Genomic DNA, 22,134 nt, shown 5'->3' on the forward strand with positions numbered 1-22,134 from the left:
ACCTCACCCAACGTGGTGGGATAAGCGGCTCTACCGGAAGGGCAAGTACCGGTCAGCGCTAGGCCCGCGCCTAGGAAAACTACGCTTCCCATGGTTCCGTGGGGCCCGGCCCGTCGGCCGCGCGGTCGGGAGCGCTGCGCCTGCGCCCTGTGCGCGTCGCGAGAGGTGGCGCCCTGCACTGCGCCCAAGATGGCGGCCGTGCTGCAGCAGGTCCTGGAGCGGGCTGAGCTCGCCAAGCTGTCTAAGCCGGTGCAGGGGAAGCTGGAGCGTTTTCTGGCAGATCAGCAGAGCGAGATCGATGGGCTGCGAGCCAGGCATGAGCGCTTCAAGGTGGACAGCGGTGAGTCTAAGGGCAAGGAGGGCGGGCGACGAGCGGCAGTGGGGCCGGGGCGCCGTGAGGGGCCGAGGCGCTGCCCGGCAGTGGCTGGGCAGAGTGGCTCGTCCTGCTGCCCGGTGGGGCCGTTGTTCCCTCAGCCGGGGCCTGGGCCGTGGCAGAGACTGAGGGGTGGCGGCGGCGAGGTGCCCTCTGACAGGAATGTCGGGACAGGAGGATGTAGCGCTCGGTGTCTGCCGCGGCCTGCGCGGTTCCTGGGTCCCTGGCCCGCGGGTCTCTGCCGGGCCCTACCGGCGTCTCCTGCTGCAGGGAGTGCGTGCTGCGAGGGAACGACGCCTTGTCGCTTTTCTGTGAAGCTACAAACCGCTTTAAAACTGCCTTCAGAATGGACCTAAGGAACAGCTCTTTGTCAGGCTTGTAACGAGCCCTGGGTCTGCTTTGATCTTTGCCGTGGAGGAGCAATAATTGTTTGTTCGCTCAACCCTCGAATAGTTTTCCTTCTTGATTCTCTGTTGGAAATCATAACATATGTGGATAAAACACACCATATAGAAACTAAATCTTTCTATTGATTTGGAGATTACTTGGTCACAGAAGACTGGATGGTTGTAGAGAGCTGGAGCAGAAGTTCAAACAGAGGGGAGGAGTGAGAGCACTGGGCAGTGCTGGGAAAGTGGCTCAAGTTGTTGGGGACTGCGACCTGCTGCCTCCCCCTCAGCCTCTGTGTTTTTCATGGTAGAAGTCTTATGGAAGTACGTGAATAAATACTGTGAGTTAAGTTGAGGTAACTACATGCTGTAGCGCGTTATTCTCTTTCATGTCCATGCTTCTCTCACATAACTGGAGGGAAGTATTACTTGGAGCTATAAAATATGCTCTGAAGCATAAAATATGCAAAAATCATTCAGTGCTTCCCCAGAAGTCCACCGTGCCTGATAACAACACAAACACTGGTTTTACAACGTATTGTGTGGTTAAGTGCTGTAACACACTGTTTCAGATGATAAATCAAAATGTCTGCCTAATTATTTTTTGAGTATGCTGGGAAGTGCAGCGTAGACCTGCATAGAGTTAGTTTTAAGAATCATTGAACGTTTTCCAAATCTCACAATACATGTCTTTTATTTTATGTATTTAGAATTAGTCTACACATGCAAGAAATTTTAAGGTGACGTGAGTGAGCCAAGGCTTATGGTTGTGCTGCTGTGACACTCTAGCTAAATAAAAAATGTTCAAGTGTAACAGTTAAGTAGAGTTTATTTGTTGATTGGTTTTGCAAGCATATCCCTTTCCCATATTAATGAAGAGTTTAAAACAACGTTAATTCAATATGAAAGTTCAACTTTTGGCTTCAAAAGGATATTTTCTTTCAAAATCTACAATAGTGTTATTATTTTTAAAATATTTTATGATTAAATACTGTTTTAAACTAATGTTCGATAGTATGCATCCTCCGTAAGGAGAAGAAAGAAGAAAAGTGCATTTGAAGTAGAACTCAGGTAATGTTATTAACTTTGCAGAACAACAGTACTTTGAAGTAGAAAAGCGTCTGGCTCAAAGTCAGGAGAGACTTGTAAATGAGACACAAGAATGTCAAACTCTCCGTGAGGAGCTTAAAAAACTTCGTGAGTATTATTGCTTGTTCATAAGACTGGGCAAAGTTGTCACTCTTTAGTCCAATATTGTATTGAAATGTCTTAAGTTTTCACTAGGAGTTAAAATTCATAAAATACATTTATTATTTCTGCAAATAGAGACTTTGCTTTTAGTGAAATTTTCCATTTTAATGGGAAAAAAACTGTAATAGCTTTAGAGTCATTTACATTTTGTTCTTCACTATAAATGCCTCTGGCCCCATGATGGTTTTAGTTTGTCACAGTACTGTCTTCCCATCCCATTTACTGGATTTTTGTTACAGATGCCTCACAACTGTTTGTTTTTATCTAATAGATGAACAGCTGAAGTTGCTGAATGAGAAAAACAAAGAGCTCGAAGCTGCTCAGGATCGTAATGCAGCCATTCAGGTACTGGAAGAACTAGACACAGTAAACAAAGAGTTGAGTTTACCTGTCTGATCCTGCAAAGAACACATACAGTCCAACTTGAAATTTGGTTTAGTACCAGTACGTGTATCGATAAACATGTTTACATGTCTTTGTGGATGTGTGAGCAAGATAACTGCATGTCTTTTTTTTTTTTTTTTTTTTTTTTTTAAAGAAGTTAATGTTCTAGCAAACTGAGTTACAGGCGAGCATAAGCCAGAGTAGATCCTTTTATTTGAATTTGAGTATGCTCTTACCCCATCTGAAACCTACCAAAGTGTTCCAAAGTGACTTTAAAGTGAACCTCAGAAATCAAGGGTGTGTTTTATATTACTCCTTATCAAACACTGAGCTGCAAATTAGAGATCTGTTTTTCCTCCATCCTTTCCCCTACTCTGGTACACTTTTCCTTGCATTATGCTCATAAGTCATGAGGAATTGCAGGATGAGTGACATTGGATGACTGATCCAGCAGATCACTAATTTGTGGAGCGGGAAGATAAAATATTGTTATACTAATTCTTCAAGCATGAAAGAGCTATCTGATGTTTCCATGCAGGGCTGTACTTCAGCTTTGCTGAAGTAGTTCATAGTACTTCCTTAGAAGACAACGGCAATGCTTTGGCTTGTAAATCATGCAAGGGTATTCAGTTCGTGTTCCGTTTTTTTCTTTTATGTGTGTTCATTCCTTGATTACTCTGTTATCTTTTGTTTAACGAAATAAAACTGTTTCAATGAACTCTGTAGCTAACAAAGCTGTCCTGCAAAGCACGTTATAATTACATGTTGTTCTAGACAGTTCTTTTTGTTGTTTCTTTTGTATTTCTACTGGCCCTTTTGTTGATTTCATCTGCTTTATGTACAAAAATTTCCATTCTAGTCTTCGTTTGCATACAGCTATAATCCTGTGGCAGTCATAGAATCATAGAATCACCAAGGTTGGAAAAGACCTAAAAGATCACCCAGTCCAACCGTTCACCTATTCCCAATAGCTCCTACTAAACCATGTCCCTCAACACAACATCCAGCCTTTCCTTGAACACCCCCAGGGTCGGTGACTCCACCACCTCCCTGGGCAGTCCGTTCCAGTGCCTGACCACCCTTTCTGAGAAGTAATACTTCCTGATGTCCAGCCTGAATCTCCCCTGCCGTAGCTTGAAACCATTCCCTCTGGTCCTATCACTAATGACACGAGAGAAGAGGCCGACCCCCAGCTCACTACAACCTCCCTTCAGGAAGTTACAGAGAGCAATGAGGTCTCCCCTGACCCTCCTCTTCTCCAGGCTGAGTCTGGATCTCTATATCCCAGTTAAAAGGCAAAGGCATGGACTCTACCTATGCTGCTGTTGGAAGTTGTGTGATGCTTCTTTCTCTGCTTTACTGTCTGATATTAGACATTTTGTGTTTAAGGACATAAGTCCTGTTGGACATGAATAGCAGAATGATTTATGAGAAAAAAAATAAAAATTGAAACCTGTTATTTATTATGCACTAGAAGAAAAATGTGTTAACTTGCAGTTGTTTGACTTGTTCCCAGTGTGACAGAAACATTGGACTCAGCCATAGTTTCATGTTATGTAGTTTAGACTGATTCAGTTGTCCATCATAGAAGCCTCTTACCCAGTTTTCATTTGCTAACATTGGAGGGGATAGCATTTAACACACTTCTCTGTGATGATAAATGTAAATAGTGACTAATCTCTCATAGAAAGCTGATCACATTTCTTTATTACTTTTTTTTAATCTTTTCAGAGCCATTTAGGTAGAGAAAAAGAAGAATTGGAAGCTGAAAAGAGAGATTTGGTTCGAACAAGTGAAAGACGATCTCAGGAAGTTGAGCATTTGAATGGTATAACCAAGAATATATAAACAAATTGGTTCACATAATTATTCTAAGTAGAAGACTTATCTGAGCAATTTTACAAGTATGGAATATCCAGTTAGTATAGGCAGTTCCAGAAAATGGATTGGAAAACTAGACAAAAGGAAGCAAAGCAGAAAGTTTTATGGTAATTGGAAAAAACAAAATGTCTCGCAACAGTCTGATAACAAATGTACATGATGTGATTTTACATTTACAAAAAAATCAAACAATATATCATTTTACAGTATACAATTATATACTTTATATGTCATTTGTCCTCATTCTTTAGAACTTATTTGAATTTGGGCAGTAATGAAAACTGATAGTTCTACAGTTAATTCTGCAATTAGCATTTTTCAAATATTGGTTTTGCTTTCCACAGAGGATGTTAAACGCTTAAATGAAAAGCTTACAGAAGCAAACACAGAAAAAGTGAAACTGCAGCTGAAGTTGGATGAACTTCAAACATCAGATGTTACTGTGAAGGTTAGTGGTTTTTCCGTGCATAACGCGTGTTAAGGCTAAAACTACCAGTGAGTGGTTGTTTACAAGTGATGTGGTCATTTTGTCATTGTTGACGTTAAAAGTAGGTCAAGGCTATTCCTGCTACTATGACTAATGACTTTGTTATAAAACTGATGGTTGCGGCTGGAGGTGACAAGTGTGTTTATAGAAGACAAGGAAAGACATTAAGTTAAATAAACATGCCTCAGCTTCAGCCGTGGCAGTGGTAGCTGCTTTTGCCAATGAAAAGTAGTGATTCCATATCCACAAAAGCAGGTAAAAAGGAGAGAACCAATTGTTTGGTAAAAGGAGAAGAGGAGGAAAATTTTGATGTCTTAATGTATTGCTTTGATTAGGATAATATGTAGTTAAATGTTCCAAACTACGATAAATGTTGAGGAATGTGTGTCGGGAGGTTCTTAGTAGTCTGAGACCTGTAAGTCAGTATTGCCAATACAACAACTTCATTTATGGTTACCATAAATCATTGTTACATCTACTCTGTAGTGCTTTATTAACTTCTTTTCTTTCTATGGAACCAGTACAATTGTGTTTTCATTTCTCTTTTTAGTACCGTGAGAAGAGGTTGGAGCAAGAAAAAGAACTGCTGCAGAGTCAAAACACTTGGCTGAACTCTGAGTTGAAAGCCAAAACAGATGAACTTCTACATATTGCCAGGGAGAAAGGCAGTGAAATCTTAGAACTTAAATGTAATCTGGAGAACAAGAAAGAGGAGGTATTTTTAAATTGAGTGCTTTCGCCTTTCTTTTCTTTTTTCCAAATTATACTTCCTGATTAGCTGAATTAAACGAAAACAAATACTTCATTAACTATTATAAGAAAAAGAAGTGTAATTTCTGCCAGCAGTAAAGAGGTTTTTCGTTTAACTTGTGAATTATAAGGAATATATAGGGAATATATGAGTGTTGAAAATCAGAGTCAGAGATTTTAATGGTAAGCTAGAGATTTTTGGCATCACTGATAACAAAAGGATATAACGATATCATGCTATTAAAATGCATGGGAATATAATTCTCAATTGTGTAAGAAGCAGAAGAATCTGCTTTAACTTTTGGTGGGAGGAAGAGCAAGGAATGATGTGTTGTTTTGTTTGTTTGTTTTCCTGGAATCAAAATACATGGCAAAATCATATTTTTTGAAAATGTTCAGCTTTATTGAGTTTCTGTTTGGGTACTTAAGTAGTTTGAACTGTGTCAGTTGGTCAGGTTTTCTGTACTGTTTTTCTCCTCTGAGGCTCATGAAGTTACATGAGCGGTTTGAGGATTGTCACTATTTCATTTAGCTGAATATATGAGAGCCCATTAGAAATGTAAACTAATGCTCTTTCTGGTATCTTTGTTTGATTTTAAGTGAAAGACAGATGGTATTTTCTAAAATAAGTTACTAATTTGTATGATATAATGACAAATCTATACACGATACTCTCATTTACTGTTTGACAGGTTTCCCGGATGGAAGAACAGGTAAACAGCTTAAAACAGTCTAATGAAAATCTTCAGAAACATGTGGAAGACCTTTTGAATAAACTGAAGGAGGTAGGGCAGCTTGAAGTGCATGTATAACAGCATTACAGTTGATTCTACAAAATAAAAAATGTGTGAAATTAATGGTGAATTGCTCCACACCCTGGCTCTTCTTTACTAGGCAAAAGAACAACAAGCTGGTATGGAGGAAAGATTCCACAATGAGCTGAATGCCCACATCAAATTATCTAATTTGTATAAGGTAAGCTGATAAGTCAGCAGTACATGTTGTTAGCATTACTTGGGGCTGAGTTTTAGGTTTAAGAACATTGCACACTGGTTGGCTGGTTGCTTTTCTCCCCCCATGAAGTGGTGGATTTGAGAAAGGCTATCTTACATTACAAAATATTGTAAAATGTCCTGTTTTAGGTGACATTTGTAATCTTAAGTTGTTTGCAGTTGTTTGCAGTTTAATCAAAACTGCTTAAAACAGTAATTTTATGCTTACTGATTTAGTGCTTCATATTGTATCATATGAGTTGTATTTTATGATGTTGTATTGACAGTTAAAGCTTCTTACGTAGAGGTTGACTATGGAGGTGTTTTAGGTTTGGCTATTTGAAGTTTACTGCAACGAACAGCACAAATACCAGTGATGTGGTTCAGGCAGCTGGATGTTACACAGTGTCAAATAAGCAGCCATCTAAGCAAGAATTTGTGTTGATTGTTTTGTCAGCTGAGAGTGAAAAATATTCTGTAGTGTGTTAAGACAGCTGAAAGAGCCAGCTGACTGGTCCTCCGTTTATCTGCTGATTTCACGGATTAAGTAATCCTGTTTTGTGAGTTTTCATGCATTGATAGTTACATACCTAGCATTAAGTGCAATAGAACGTATAATTTCTGCATGAGTATTTTGTCTGGTCAGATCATAGATGATGTTACCCCTGCCGAAGCATTGTACAGTCTTGTACTTCTGAAATCTTTAACTGAAAACAAAGAAACACAAACTGTGTATATAATATTTTGAATCTCAAATTCTTAAGGAGATCAAATTTGAATACTCAAAATTTCTTATAACTGTTCCTTTTCTTCAATAAATAAAAAGCTATTACCACCTATAAAGCAGCTAAAGGGCATGCCAACATTAGTTAGCTTTGTCGTAGCATATTGGTGTCTGATGTGTCTTATTTTCAGGTAAGTGGCTTGCATCAATTGAGATTTAATCCGTGTGGAAACAGAGTTGTCCAGCTTAGGTGAATCTCCTACTATTTTACTCAAAATCTCTATAGTTTTGGTCTGTTTGAACTTTATTATGAAGATAGATGCTCTTACTACATAGTAAAAAGTTACACGAAATGCTTTTATTTAGAGTGCTGCTGATGACTCAGAGGCAAAGAGCAATGAACTAACAGGTGCGGTAGAAGAGCTGCACAAGCTTCTAAAGGAAGCAGGTGAAGGTAAGCTTTGAATGAGAAGTGGAGGAACAGAACCTAACAACCTCTTTATAACTAAGTTGATAAGCTTTATAACTAAGTTGAGCATTTATGAAGGGATGATCCTTAGGATTTGGGGATGGAGGAAACACTACATTTTGTAACAAACATTTTATGTGTCTATTTTAATTTCCTTGGAGGTCTGTGTGTACGAGGGAATCCTCAGATACACATGAAATTTTATTTTGAATGTTGAGGAGAGGACCTAATTTTGCAGCTTTTCTTTTCCATTTTATTTCTCGGTTTGGATTTCATTGATAAAAGGGCAGTTCTCATTTTATCTCTCTTCTATGCGAAGGTGATAGGCAGCAGTTCTTGTTTCTGTCATTATACTGGGTGTTCTTATAAGCATGAGCTTCTGCAAGCTCTGTAAAGTGGAGTTTAAAGTTCATATGTCAACTTAGATTGTTCTAAGTGTGGGGGGGAAAAAATGAAAATTGCCTTTCAATTTTAGCTAATAAAGCAACCCAAGAGCATTTGGCTGAGTTGGAAGAGGCAAAAGCTGTAATGGAAAAAGAATTGAGAGAGAAGATAAGTAAGCTGGAAAAGGAACTGGAGAATGCTAACGATCTACTGTCAGCAACAAAACGTAAAGGTAGGAGTGACATTAGGAACTAAAATGCGTAGAGTCTCAGACATTTTATCCTTACCAGTTTTCCATGAAATTAGTAATGCTGCATGTATATAGGGAATGCAATAATTCATATGTAATGTGTATGTAGGTAGGTGTTTTTCCCCACTAGAGAAATACATTTTTTTTTCAAGTTCCTCTGTTAATCTGATATATCTTTTCATATAAAAAGTAGAGGAAAATTTCTCTAATGCTGAATCCATCCTACTGTTAATGGTTTTATGGTGACTATAGCAAGAATGGTAGACTTCTAACAAAGAAATCTGTCCTTAAATTTCTATTTACTGCTAAATCTTGCTCATAATTGCTCTAGTTTTTTGTTGTTTTGTTTGTTTGTTTTTGAAAAGAAGAGCCTGTTCATTCAGTACCTGTAGGAAGTTTGTGGAGGCAAGAGAACAGTCCAAGAGGGAACAGAGGCATCAAGTACATTTGTTATCTCTGTAAGGAATGTCAACAAATCCTCTGCAAAAGCTGTTCATAATTTCAAATTAAAATGGTTGAAGGGCCTGATGATGTGCAATAAAGAATACAAAGTATATAAATCACTTGCAACGTATACCTAGAGAAAACATTTCCACCAGTTAAGAACTTAAAATATAATTATTTAGAATACACTAGTTGTAAAGTACAAAGGTATATGAGAACATTCTTTATTTTTAATAAAGAATATTTATAATGGTATTATTGCTCCTTTTTTTTTTTTTTTTTTTTTTTTTTTTGGCTAATTGGTGGTATTATGTGTTCAGGAGCCATATTGTCTGAGGAGGAACTGGCAGCCATGTCTCCCACTGCTGCAGCAGTCGCTAAAGTAGTAAAACCTGGAATGAAATTAACGGAGGTAAGTGAGAAGAAATTTGCCAAGTTTCAAGGCCCTTGAAAAGCCAGCAGAGAGATACTAGTAATGGAGGAGTGTAGATTTTCATTCACTGGCTGAGAACTGGTACAATTCCCAACTAAAGTAAACAAAATGTTGTGTTTCAGGCAGGCTTGACTAGCTATAATATTGACGTGTTTATGCAATATACGTTTTAGATTCAACTTAGTATATTAAAACATACAGAAGTTTTGGTTTTGTGTCTTTTTTTTTTTTTTTTTTTTTTTTTTTTTTGTATTCCTGGATTTTTTGTGTATGTGCCCACAGCTTATTTTCTGTATTTTTGACAGGACGTTTTCTTTGTTGATACATATTTGCATAATTTAGGTATTTTTTTCTGCTGTGGGGTTGGCTTATACTTGAAGGAAAAAATGAATGTAATGATACATGAACGTGTAGATTTTTTTCCATCTGTCTATGGAAATGTGTTCTTTTTGTTTTGGTCATTCTGTTCAGTCATAAAATTATATTCCATGCTTGCTATTTTCTGTTGTGATACTACATTTTATATTTCTATTATCTTAAGTTTTCTTAAGGTTTGTCACTTCTACGTGGAATTCTTTAATTGCATACAGTTGCACTGTAACAGTTTGCATTTCTGAACTGCTCTGCCATGGTGTGAGTTATAAGAACTTTTTTTTTTCTTTTTAAGTCAGTCTGGTTCCTTTGAATTAATTTGGTTACCACTGTATAAACCTACAGTGCTCTAAGATACCAATTGTGTAATTACCAGTGGTTCTTTGATACATCTGGCCAGATTTGTCTGTAAAAATAAATAAATAAAAATCTTTTGTTGCAGCTCTACAATGCATATGTAGAAACTCAGGATCAGTTGCTTTTGGAAAAGCTGGAGAATAAGAGAATCAATAAATATTTGGATGAAATAGTGCAGGAGGTTGAAGCCAAAGCACCAATTCTGAAACGTCAGCGTGAGGAATTTGAGCGTTCCCAAAAAGCTGTTGCTAGTCTATCTGCAAAGCTTGAGCAAGCTATGAAGGTTAGTATAAAAGGAAAAGAAGCACAAAAAATATGAAAAAAAAGAAGATTTTGATGTTTTTAATTCCAAAGACTGCTAAAATATGTATAAATAGGGTCTTTTGTTCAACTGTTCCTGCAGGGGAAATGCCCATTGAACTTCAGCTTGAGAACTATCGAGCTTTTACAGAATTACATTGTGTTTTACAGAAACAACATTTTTATTACTTTGAAGTTAGCCTTTAGATGTGATTTTTGTGGTGGAAAAAGAATATAGACTTCAGTGTTTCTATTAATGCACACTCTAATGAAGCATTATACATCGTGGCTTCTGATTCCTAAGTACATGAGGTTTAACCTTTTAACTTGAGGAAATAAAGCTTGATTTTAATTGAAAAAGTAAAGCTGCTGGTTAGTCTTGAAGTAAGCAAGATTAGTAAAAATCTCTTATGCATATTTAATTCACAGTGCATACCTCAGTAATTGACATCGTATTTCTCTCTCTCTCCAAAAAAAAAAAAAAAAAAAAGAATTTTCTTGAATGAATTACTACATATTTTTTTAACTGCAGGAAATCCAGAGATTGCAGGAGGATGCTGATAAAGCCAATAAGCAGACCTCTGTGCTTGAAAGAGAAAACCAGAGACTGGAAATACAAGTGAAAGACCTCTCACAGCAGGTAGAACAAATGCTGCTGTAGTTTTAAAATGTGCTGTTTACAGTTTGTTTAGTAATATAGTGCTGTTTTTCTAAATCTACTTGAAAGCTGTGTTCAGCTATGCTCGTTCTTGGGCTGTCATAAGAATTATTAATAGCATTTCCCTGAGATAATATGATATTTACATTTCTGCTTACAGAACTGGATTAAGTTTATGGATAGAGGAGAGGCATCTTTAGAGTAATACCGTTCAACATCTGTCTGGAAAACTAAAGTATAATTTGTTTTTTGTTTTATTGGAAAGCCCAGTGGTAGGTTTCAGGAATTGAACACCAGAAATATCTACTTCTGATTTTGATGTGGTTTTCATTCTGCCAATCTGTCTTTTTAATAATGCATTTGCCTCACAAGGATGTGTTTATTGTAACAGTTCTTGTGTTGTAGGAAAAAGAAAATACTTGAAATTATTTTGTAATACTGTTTTTTTTTTTCTGAATGAACTTTTAATACTATGTGCAAGTCTTATGCTAGATTGTTCTCTTTCAGATTCGTGTGCTGTTAATGGAACTTGAAGAAGCTAGAGGCAATCATGTGATTCGTGATGAAGAAGTGAGCTCTGCTGACATCAGTAGCTCTTCCGAAGTAATATCTCAACATCTGGTGTCTTACAGAAACATTGAAGAACTTCAGCAGCAGAATCAGCGTCTCCTGGTGGCTCTTAGGGAGCTGGGAGAGGCTAGAGAAAAAGAAGAGCAAGAAACAACATCATCCAAGTAAATAATTTGTTCTTTCTATTGAAGTGTTCATACTGTGTAGTAACGGAATTACCTGCAAACTGTTCACTTTTTTGTTCTTACTGAGTATGTGTATATAAGTTAATATATGCTCATGAGCAACTCCATAATTGTGGTTTAACCTGGGAGAGGGAGCTCAGCACCACACAGCTCTTTGCTCATCCCCGCTCCCAGGGGGATGAGGGAGAGAACTGAAAGGGGAGAAAAAAAAGTGGAACTTAAGAGTTGAGATTAACAACTATTTACTAAGACAGAAAAGGAAGTGGGTAAAAGATTAATAGTTACGATAATCACACACACAAACACACAGAACAAGTGATGTACAAGCAGTTACTGCCCCCCCTTGCCAACTCCTCACTGTTTTCCAGTTCTTCGTTTTTTTGCACTATGTCATATGGGATGGAATATCCCTTTGGCCAGGTTAGGGCAGCTGTCCAGGTTCTGTCCCCTCCCAGCTCCTTGTGTTCTCAGTGCCCCACCTGTGGGGGGCTGGGGAAATAGCTGAAAAGCAGAATGTCCTTGGCTCTGTGCAGCACTGCTTAGCAACAACTGAAACATTGGTGTGTTATCAACATTGTTTTTCTCCTGAAGCCAAAATACAGCCTTGTACCAGGCATAGTGAAGGAGAAATCTATACTGTCTCAGCTGAAACTAGGACAGTAATATATAAGGGCAATTGTTATTAAGCAGATGCCATATTGCTGTATCGCTTTATGTCTCATCATTCCCCCTTCAACATTGTTTATTTGACTAATGAAAATAATTTTTCTTCAAACATTCTTCCTAAACATTTTTTTTTTCATAGATACACAGGTCTGAGAATACACAGTGAAATGACAGCCTATCATAAAATAGGAGTAGTCTGTGTGAAAATCTTTTAAACTTGTGACATTCAAGAAAAATGATTGTCAGTCCTCCACTAAATGCAATTCCACGCATAGATGTTATTCAAAGAGGATTAAGTTTTCATTTGTGCTGAGGAAAAAAGAAAAGCATATGAGCTATAAAGCTCATAAATAATGTGATTCTATATTAAACAGTCTCAGCACGATTTTCTGTTAATGCTGCTGTTCAAAGTTACTCACGTGAACAGAATTACCTCTATTCTGCCTTTCATGAAAGGGGACGCCTACTGTCTTTCAGTCATCTACAAAAATCAAGACCTTATGCCATTTTTCCCATATGTTTTCTGAAACATCTCAGTGATGCTTAGCTTTCAAAGGTAACGTGTACTCTGGAAGACTTGTCACAGAATCTGAGAAGTGTGTAACCTTGGTAAGCCTTGTTGTTATATTACTAAAAACAACTGGTCTTGGTTTCAGAATTTCTGAGCTTCAAAGTCAACTTGATGAAGCTCTCAATGAGCTAGAAAAACTGCGTGAGTCACGTCATCATCAGTTGCAGCTTGTTGAGTCTATCGTTCGTCAGCGTGACATGTTTCGCATATTGTTGGCACAGACCACGGGAGCTGTCATTCCTTTGCAAGGTCAGTTCTGTGCTTCTGTGCCAATTGTTACAAGCTTCCAGGGGTGATGCTAAAATGAGACTAGTAATTTCTGTTAATTTCCTATTCCACTTGCATTTGGACACATGATTCTATTTCTGTAGTGTAATAACTTCCACGTAATGACTCGCCTGTAGTGGTGACTACATATGTGATGTAGTAGAATACTGTAGGTGTAAAGAATGGGCAGTCAGTCACTTGCTTAGGAAAACACACGACTTTCCTAGCAACATAGTACTGTTCTTAGGTTATATGATTTTCTGCTTTGCAAAGCCTTCATTCAGTTGTCACCTTTAAAATTTATTTTTTTCTAGCATCTGGTATCTTGCCAGAAGAGATTTCTCTTACATCTACTCCAAAGCGCTCAAGTATACCTCAAGCCATGTCAACTCCAGCTGCAGCGTCAATGAGTGAGTCGGTGGAGACTGCGGAGGCTAAAGCTGCACTTAAGCAGGTATTATTTTTTTTTCAGAAAACACTGCACAAAGCTGTTATTGTGGTGTTGTTTTTGGTTTGTTTTTTTTTTTTCACTTTTCTAAGCACATTGATGTCTGTTCTTTGATGCAGTTGCAGGAAGTTTTTGAGAACTATAAAAAAGAGAAAGCAGAGAATGACAAGTTGCTGAATGAACAAAATGAAAAGCTTCAGGAGCAAGTCACAGAATTGAGGTCACAAAATGCAAAGATATCCACACAGCTGGAGTTTGCCTCCAAACGGTAAACTGGCAATTTAATTGTGTTACATTATGTATGTGCTCTTATCAGAAGAATCACATGGACTGCTTGATATAGGTTGCTTGGGAAGAATTACCAGTTAAGTATCAGCATTGTCTATTTTGTTAAAAAAAAAAAAAAAAAAAAACCAACACAATATCATAAGGGTGGGGTTGAGAATATACACCGTAGTTAAGTACAGGATATATGAGGCTATCTGAAAACCAGTGCATATCAACATGAAATATACGTCTGTGTACTTACACATCTTATGTTTAAATTTAAAAAGAAAAGAAAAAAAAAGTATGATGGCAAACATTCTTTGCTATGTTGTTCTCTGTGAAGTTATGAAATGCTGCAAGATAATGTTGAAGGCTATCGTCGAGAAATAACATCTCTACATGAAAGAACCCAGAAACTCACAGCAACAACTCAGAAGCAAGAACAGATCATTAACACTATGACTCAAGACCTGAGAGGAGCTAATGAAAAACTGGCAGTGGCAGAGGTGAGTACTACAATGGATGAGGCTTCACGTATCCCAAGTTAGTGCTAGAATTTTTCTTAGAAGTTGTTAAAATTGGATGTGTGATAGTTTTAAATGTCAACTACTGTATTCGTAGTATGTATACTTGTGTGTTTTTGAATCTAATGGTGTTTGTTTGCAACTTCACAGAAAATATCTCAAGTACTGAGTAAAGATGGAATAAGTTATCCAAGGTGTTTCAGTACCCGTATTTACATAGTAAATAGAATGTGATAAATGAAGCAGTTATGTTATTACTGTTCTTGGCCTTGATTTATACCCTGTAGTTTTAAATCAAAAGCTTGCTGCAGTAGTATTAAGTGACCATGCTAGTACTATCTGAAGTAAAAAATAAAGACCAGATTTGGGACAGATAACAAAATTTGTATTGTTTGCTATCTTAAAGGTGAGAGCAGAAAATCTAAAAAAGGAGAAAGATATCTTGAAAATGTCGGATGTGCGTTTGACTCAGCAACGTGAGTCTCTACTGGTTGAACAAAGAGGACAGAACTTGCTACTTACTAATTTGCGAACTATTCAGGTATGGAATGTTACTCATGGTAAATATCTGTCAGTCTTCGGTAAATGTCAATTGAAATTGACTTCCTGAGTCATAGAATAGGGTCTGAAAGAGGATTGTTTGTTTGTTACAAGTTGACACTAAACATAAATTATTTGAGCAACTTCTTTAAGATCTTTTTAATTCCTGTCTTGCATTTAAGATTTTGCCTGTGTAGATAATAGAGAGTTTTGAAATGATGAACAGGGTTTTTGCTTTAAGGTGGAGACAAACTGTGAAACAAAGAAAAAGGAAAAAAAAGGTTGTGTATTTTTATAATAGTAAAATTTACCAATGCTTGCCTTAATAAAGTATGCCTTAAAGCAATAGGAGAATAGACTATTTTTTTCAGTTTTTAAGGTAAACTTACTTTTGCAACATAAATATGTAAGGTTGCACATTTTGTCATATTCAACTTTTGTAGAAGGCTTTTTGTTTTTTTAATCCCAGTATTAGACCACTTGAGTAATGGGTTTTCTCCTAATAATACTTGTTGTATCGTATTATTAAAGAATATTTCAAAACTAAGTCTAAGTCTTAACTGCTGTTTCATGTATAATTATTGCTCCACTTAGTAATTAGTGTGGTTAGAAGTGTTATGACAATAAACCATTATGAAGTGATGCAATAATTCCGAAGAAAATTATTGAAATATGTTGTAAGCATACTGCATTATGTTCTTTTATCAGGGAATACTGGAGAGGTCTGAGACGGAAACAAAACAAAGGCTCAATAATCAGGTAGAAAAGCTGGAGCGTGAGATATCTCAGCTAAAGAAGAAACTAGAAAACGAGGTGGAACAAAGACATGCTCTTACCAAAAATCAGGAGGTAAATATAACTATGCTAAACTTGCCTTAGTGAAAATAAAGCAAGAGTTGAATGAATGGCTTCTGCCAGCTTGCAGTGGATTTTCAGATGTGAAATTTAGGAGCTCAGGTGTATTGGAACTTCCTGCTGTGTGTTCAGGTTCACATCCTGGATCTTAAGAGGCAGCTAGAGACTGAGACAAACCGTCATGTTCACACGAAGGAGCTTTTGAAGAATGCCCAGAAAGAAACTACAGTGTTGAAACAACAGCTTAATAATACAGAGGCTCAGCTAGCATCTCAATCATCACAGAGGGCTCCAGGGAAAGGTAAAGATGTTTTCCTACATTGAATTTCTCTTTATTTTAAACACTATTATGTGCAGAATGGTAAGATTCATTACAATTTAGAATTAAGGAGGAAATATAGTAAATAATAAATCACTTCATTTTTGCAACCACAAATTTGAGTGAAAGATAACCAGGATGAGTTTTTAAAGTAAAATCAATGTCCAGCAGATTTTAAAAATGGAAAAAAGTAAAACCAAACTAAACGAAGAATCGCTTTTATTTTTATTTCAGGGCTTTTACATCTTTAAAGTATCTGTTTTTAAGTAGCCAATTTTTTGTGAATCAGCAGTTTGTTGTAAGCCATTCTTTTGTTTATAAATAACAACTTTCTTTAGGGATGCTTTATGAGGGTGATTTTATTTTCTTCTAATTTTTCTCCCAGTTATCCTCAAAAAATGTCAGTTTTTAAATGGAGCAGCTGTCTAAAAAGCTGAAGTAGACTTTCACAGTTAATGAATATCTCCTGATGTTATAGGTCAGCCTGGTACAAGTGAAGATGTGGATGATCTTGTAAGTCGACTAAGACAAGCTGATGAACAAGTCAATGACCTAAGAGAAAGACTCAAGACTAGTTCTAGCAATGTGGACCAGTACAGAGCCATGGTTCTTAGTCTAGAGGAATCTCTTAATAAGGAAAAACAAGTAAGTAGTTAGCATCTAACACTATTAAAGCAAAACGAGAAATATAATGGAAGATTTTACTTTTTGTTTGTACTGTGTTCTGTAGATTTATGGGAGGAATTAGAAAGCACCTCAGGGTAGTTTAGTTTTAGCACTGTAAAATAATGTAGTTAGATCAGACTTTACACAACTTGATTAAAAATACTTATAATGAAGGAAATATTAAATGTCTTGCAACATATTTTTAAAATGTTGAATTGTAAGTTTGACTTAGCTTTATACTTCCTTCAAAAGAGGAAATTCTTCCAAAAATTCTCCCTATAACACTGTGATCATTGTTCTAAAAATATTATCTCTCAGTCAAAGCAGTTAAATCCATACCTTCTTTAGCTAAATAATAATCTTCAGTGATTCTGAAGAACATTCTTGATGTGTTCACGGGAAGAGCTTTATAACAACTCTCCCTTCTGTGAAATACTTGACCATTTTAATGGTGGACGAGGTGATCTTCTTGCAAGATGTTCAGCATATCAAAATAAGATCGGGGAAGTAGGACACTCATTTTCTAGTGAAGTTACAGCTTCATAAGATGGTGTGTTTTTCTAGTATCCAGTTCTCTTCTGATCTGTGATCTGTCTTCTGTTACTGTAAAACTTAATCTTAATTGTGGCTTGATTTGCCTTATGAGTGTTCCAGGTTTAGTGTGTTTTAAAAAAATAAAAATAAAAAAAATCTTGATGCATGTCTGAATGTAGTCATCTAAACCGTATCTTAGGTGTACTTCTAGCTTGGAGAAGAGAAGGTTCTGAGAAGACTTTATTGTGTGCTTTCAATACTTAAAGGGATCTGTTAAGCAGGAGGGAGACCAGCTTTTTACATGGCCTAGTGATAGGAAAAAGGGGGGGGATGGCTTTTAAACTAAGACAAAGGAAATTTAGGTTAGATATTAGGCAGAAATTCTTTACTCGGAGAGTGGTGAGGCACTGGAAAAGGTTGCCCAGAGAAATTATGGATGCCCCATCCCTGAGGGCATTTAAGCCCAGGTTGAATCAGGGCCCTGAGCAATCTGATCTAGTGGAAGGCAACCTTGCCCGAAGAAGAGGGTTGGAACAAGATGATCTCTATGGTCTCTTCCAATCCAAGATATTCTATGATTCTATGTATTGTAGTTTTGAAAAAATAAAATTTTTTCAGTGCTATTTTTTAGTTTCAGCATCTTCAGTGATGTACTAAATGAGATGTTGAGAATACCTTCTGTATTACTAAATATTACTAAAATCAAAGTGCCATATTTAAAGAAAAAAAAAAAAAAACAACAAAACAAACGAACAAAAAAAAAACCCAAACGTATCTATATCTAATTATGAGCTTTGATGAAAGGTGACAGAAGAAGTTCGTGCAACAGTTGAAGCTCGTCTGAAGGAGTCTTCAGAGTATCAAGCACAGCTGGAAAAGAAGTTGATGGAGTCAGAAAAAGAAAAGCAGGAACTTCAAGAGGAAAAGCGTAAAGCAGTGGAGAATATGGAACAACAGGTACACATCAAATACCACCTCTCTTAGGCTCTCTTGCATTGTCCTCAAGAATGAGTTTTTACTTGATTCCCTCCTTCTGTAGGAGCAGTGCATTGTAGTAGTGCCCAAAACTAAATCTCCTAGGATATACTGAAGTCTAACTAAATTTGAGAGGTTTCCAAACATGAAGTTTATCACTTCATTGGGATAGTGACAGCTTTAAATGGACTACCATCCTCTTGAACTCTAAGCACTAGTTACAGTAAAATGTGAGCAAGCCTTTGAGAAAGGTTTTGTGTAATGTGTTTTGGAACATGAACCAAAGCAGTAGGATGCATGTATCCTAAAACTAGAGTAACCTTTGTCTCTATTTGTATCTTATTTGGGCTCTAACTGGACTGGAAAGAAACATCATGAATGCAGTTAGTACTGCATTGAAACCAGACTCTGAAAGAACAGTATTATTTTTTACCTGAGAAAGAACTTTGAATGTTTGTAAGACAAAGATGAGGGAGTGTTTCTTTTTATGTTTTAACTGTTATAGAATAATTATGCTTCAGCTTTAATTTATTCACAACTGCCTACAGTCAAAGCTGCATTCAATACTTAGTTAAATACTTTGTCAGTTAGTCTTTAAATTTTTATTTGATTTTTTGTTTGTGTTTGATTTTTTTTTTTTATTTTTTTTTTCCTTCCCTCATTCATCACTGTAGCTATCAGAACTAAAGAAGAGCCTGTCAGCTTTGCAATCAGAAGTTCAGGAGGCCCTTCAGAGAGCCAGCGCAGCTCTAAGTAATGAACAGCAAGCCAGACGTGACTGTCAGGAACAAGTATGTTTGTTGTATTTGCCTGTTTTAGCCAAACGTAGTAAAATTAATGTTAGTTTTTCATTGTTTTTCTCTTGAACTCAGGGCATTTTTCAAGGTTATCCTGCCAATCGTATTAGAGAAAATGAAAACAACTGTAAGAGCATTTTATCTGTTTTATGAATCTGCCTTCTTAATGCATCACTGTTTTACATTATCAAACGTTTGTAAATTAAACTGACTTTGAGATAAAGTGATGCTGCAAGCACAGTTTTTGTCATTAAAAAAAGCAATGAATTCCAAGGTTTGCTTCATTAGGTAAAAAATATATTAGCAGCATGTGATAAGGTTAGCTGTTGTTTAATCCAGCCCCAAAATTTATTAGACAGTCTTCCTTTTTTTTTTTTTTTTTTTTTTAACCTAATGTTACAACTGCAGGCTGTCCTTAGCTTTTTACCCTCATGTACTATATATCTTTCCCATTCACATGCAGAAATAATTGGCAGATGTTTTTATAAAAATTTCCATGTCTCATCTGTGCAGAATCTACAGCAAGAGCATTGACTGTAGATTATCTACAGAAAGTGTTTCTTCCACCGACCCTGTCAAAAGAAATGATTACACTTTCTAACTTTTTAAAAAGAATAATTTCTTCAATTAATTTCAATAATTTCTAAAAGTGTCAATATCTTCTACACTTAAGAATGATGAAAGGTTTTGGTCAGTGGTTTTGTTTTTGATCCGCATTCACTAATTTTGTCCAGCATTTGAGAATCTCCAGGTAGTATCAAGCACAACATAAAAGGTAACAGAATCTGTAATTGTTTTCTTCAGGCAAAAATGGCTTCTGAAGCTCAGAATAAATATGAACGGGAATTAATGCTTCATGCTGCTGATGTTGAGGCATTACAGGCTATTAAAGAACAAGTTGCCAAGAATACAGCAGTAAAGCAGCAGCTTGAGGAAGCTGCACAGAAAGCTGAGTCTACGTTGCTAGAATGCAAAGCCTCCTGGGAAGAGAGGGAAAGAATGATGAAGGTATGATTGTTTTTATGGTTGCAGTAGGTGTTATCAGTTGCTAGTCTACATGAACTTTAAATTACTGAATAATTTTGTTGTAGGATGAAGCTTCAACACTTGCATCCCGCTGTGAAGATTTAGAAAAACAAAATCGATTATTACATGAGCAACTGGAAAGTCTGAGTGACAAGATGGTGACCTCTATGAAAGAAGCTATGCCAGCTGCATTAAATGTTTCTCTCAATGAGGAAGGGAAATCTCAGGAACAAATTTTAGAAATTCTTAGGTAAATTCAGCTCTGAGCTCCTTCTGTTGCTGGTTTTAATCCAATTTCCCAAATAAATAGTTCAGTTTTACTTCATATTTGAGAGACAATGTATAAAACTTAACTATGTTTTTAGTAGGTAGGAGATGATTGTCCTATATCAGTAAATAGTAAAGAGAATTTCTTTCTACTCCTAGAAAAACAGCAAAGTCAGTTTTAACAGGAAGCTAAGGTAGATTTTACAATATGTGACTGGCAGGAAAGTTTCATAGAGATTTTCTTTTTTTTTTTTTTTTTTTTTTTTTTAAATCTAATTTTTCTGTGGTTTTTGTCTCAAATTTTCATCTTTATGGATCAATTTCTATACTCTTACTTCTTTAGATAGAGGATGCTTCTATTTAAAATGCCTTGCTTCATGTTTTCATTGACATGATGCCTTGTTTGTCTTGCGCAGATTTATACGTCGAGAAAAGGAGATTGCAGAAACTAGATTTGAGGTGGCCCAGGTGGAAAGTTTGCGTTTTCGTCAGAGAGTGGAGCATCTGGAAAGAGAGCTCCAGGAAGTGCAAGACAGTCTCAATGCAGAGAGAGAGAAGGTGCAGGTATGATTCAGTATTAATGTTTATGATGTCAGTAAGTAGAGGGTTGCTCTCTGTGTTCTGCTTTTTCTCATTGCTGCTTGTGCTCAAGAATTTTGGAAGAATCAGAACCTTCTGTATTGAGGTTGGTATCTAGCCAAACGGAGAGTTTTGTCCTGGATCCTGTCAATCCTGGCAATACCAAAAGCACGTAAGTGGGGAAAATAAAGATCCTTTATCTGTTTTTTCCCAAACTCTTTTTTTCTTCAGTGATATTTATTTGTTTTGAATGTCTGTGTGAGATAATGAATTTCCACAGTAGTTACATAAGTTAGCATTATGCCTAGTCTCAGTCAGTATGGATATGTGTACAAGCAAAACAAATGAGTTAAATATTTTTAAAAGGTAACAGCAAAAACCATTGCACAACATGAAGAATTAATGAAGAAGACAGAAACCATGAATGTACTTATAGAAACCAACAAGATGCTAAGAGAAGAGAAAGAGAGGCTAGAACAGGAGCTGCAGCAAATGCAAGCAAAGGTTAGTACTGGTCTCACGTATGTTTGCAGGCATTCAACTTGGTGAGTTAACATCTGGATATACTGTTAATTACTTAAATTGTGAGTATTCTTTTACATCAAACTTGTATGAGGAGATGTTCCATTTTGGATTTAAGGTGACATTGCTCTTAGAATATTGCAGAGTCACAAGTTCAGTTTTCCTTACTGAAAATCAGCATTTATCACTGATGTTGTAACAAGGATATTATCAGCAGATAATGGCACAAAAATACATGCAAAGTAGGCCACAATTTTATTGAGAATGTAAAAACAAAATGTATAGATATCTCTTCCCAGTTCTACCTACGCATTGCTTTAATAGAATCCAGTGTAGTTTTGCTTGACTTCTAATACACAGTGATTCATTTCTTACAGCAAAGGACAAAGTAATGGTTTTGAGATTGTGAAGCTATAACTATAGTTGTTTTTCCGGTAGGATCATAGTCTACTCTTGCTTTCTGTTACTTTTCCTGCCTCCAGCTGGCTACTGAGAGGCAGAGTTGGGGAAAAAAAGCTTTATCATGACTTTCTTGGGGATGTTTTGTTTTTTTTCTACAGTCTTTTTGCTGTCTCTGTCTTTCTTGTAGTCATTAAACAAAGCCTACCATATTCCATTTTCTTGAGTCTCATTCAGTTTAATCTCCAATTGTGATTTT

At 36.6% G+C, this 22,134-nt stretch overlaps 1 protein-coding gene across 3 annotated transcripts in view; it reads left to right on the forward strand.

The window, feature by feature from the left end:
- The first annotated feature begins 157 nt into the window (after window positions 1–157).
- Window positions 158–22,134, forward strand: part of TPR (translocated promoter region, nuclear basket protein) — a 44,740-nt gene continuing 22,763 nt past the window's right edge. For 2 of the 3 annotated variants that reach the window (XM_052665659.1, XM_052665660.1), the window contains exons 1-28: window positions 159–340; window positions 1,855–1,959; window positions 2,285–2,358; window positions 4,129–4,225; window positions 4,623–4,726; window positions 5,316–5,480; window positions 6,208–6,300; window positions 6,410–6,490; window positions 7,598–7,685; window positions 8,176–8,316; window positions 9,099–9,190; window positions 10,026–10,223; window positions 10,773–10,880; window positions 11,406–11,632; window positions 12,976–13,139; window positions 13,472–13,611; window positions 13,725–13,873; window positions 14,216–14,378; window positions 14,803–14,937; window positions 15,645–15,785; window positions 15,924–16,092; window positions 16,589–16,755; window positions 18,115–18,267; window positions 18,960–19,076; window positions 19,887–20,090; window positions 20,174–20,358; window positions 20,792–20,939; window positions 21,321–21,458. In XM_052665659.1, coding sequence (XP_052521619.1) covers window positions 190–340; window positions 1,855–1,959; window positions 2,285–2,358; window positions 4,129–4,225; window positions 4,623–4,726; window positions 5,316–5,480; window positions 6,208–6,300; window positions 6,410–6,490; window positions 7,598–7,685; window positions 8,176–8,316; window positions 9,099–9,190; window positions 10,026–10,223; window positions 10,773–10,880; window positions 11,406–11,632; window positions 12,976–13,139; window positions 13,472–13,611; window positions 13,725–13,873; window positions 14,216–14,378; window positions 14,803–14,937; window positions 15,645–15,785; window positions 15,924–16,092; window positions 16,589–16,755; window positions 18,115–18,267; window positions 18,960–19,076; window positions 19,887–20,090; window positions 20,174–20,358; window positions 20,792–20,939; window positions 21,321–21,458 — 3,897 coding nt within the window. In that variant the 5' untranslated portion in view covers window positions 159–189. Of the gene's footprint in view, window positions 341–1,854; window positions 1,960–2,284; window positions 2,359–4,128; window positions 4,226–4,622; window positions 4,727–5,315; window positions 5,481–6,207; window positions 6,301–6,409; window positions 6,491–7,597; window positions 7,686–8,175; window positions 8,317–9,098; window positions 9,191–10,025; window positions 10,224–10,772; window positions 10,881–11,405; window positions 11,633–12,975; window positions 13,140–13,471; window positions 13,612–13,724; window positions 13,874–14,215; window positions 14,379–14,802; window positions 14,938–15,644; window positions 15,786–15,923; window positions 16,093–16,588; window positions 16,756–18,114; window positions 18,268–18,959; window positions 19,077–19,886; window positions 20,091–20,173; window positions 20,359–20,791; window positions 20,940–21,320; window positions 21,459–22,134 lie in introns of all 3 variants that reach the window. The other variant, XM_052665661.1, reaches the window with a different exon arrangement.

Source organism: Tympanuchus pallidicinctus, unplaced genomic scaffold (genome assembly GCF_026119805.1).
Source record: "Tympanuchus pallidicinctus isolate F22 unplaced genomic scaffold, pur_lepc_1.0 scaffold7, whole genome shotgun sequence".
Classification (NCBI taxonomy): Eukaryota; Metazoa; Chordata; class Aves; order Galliformes; family Phasianidae; genus Tympanuchus; species Tympanuchus pallidicinctus.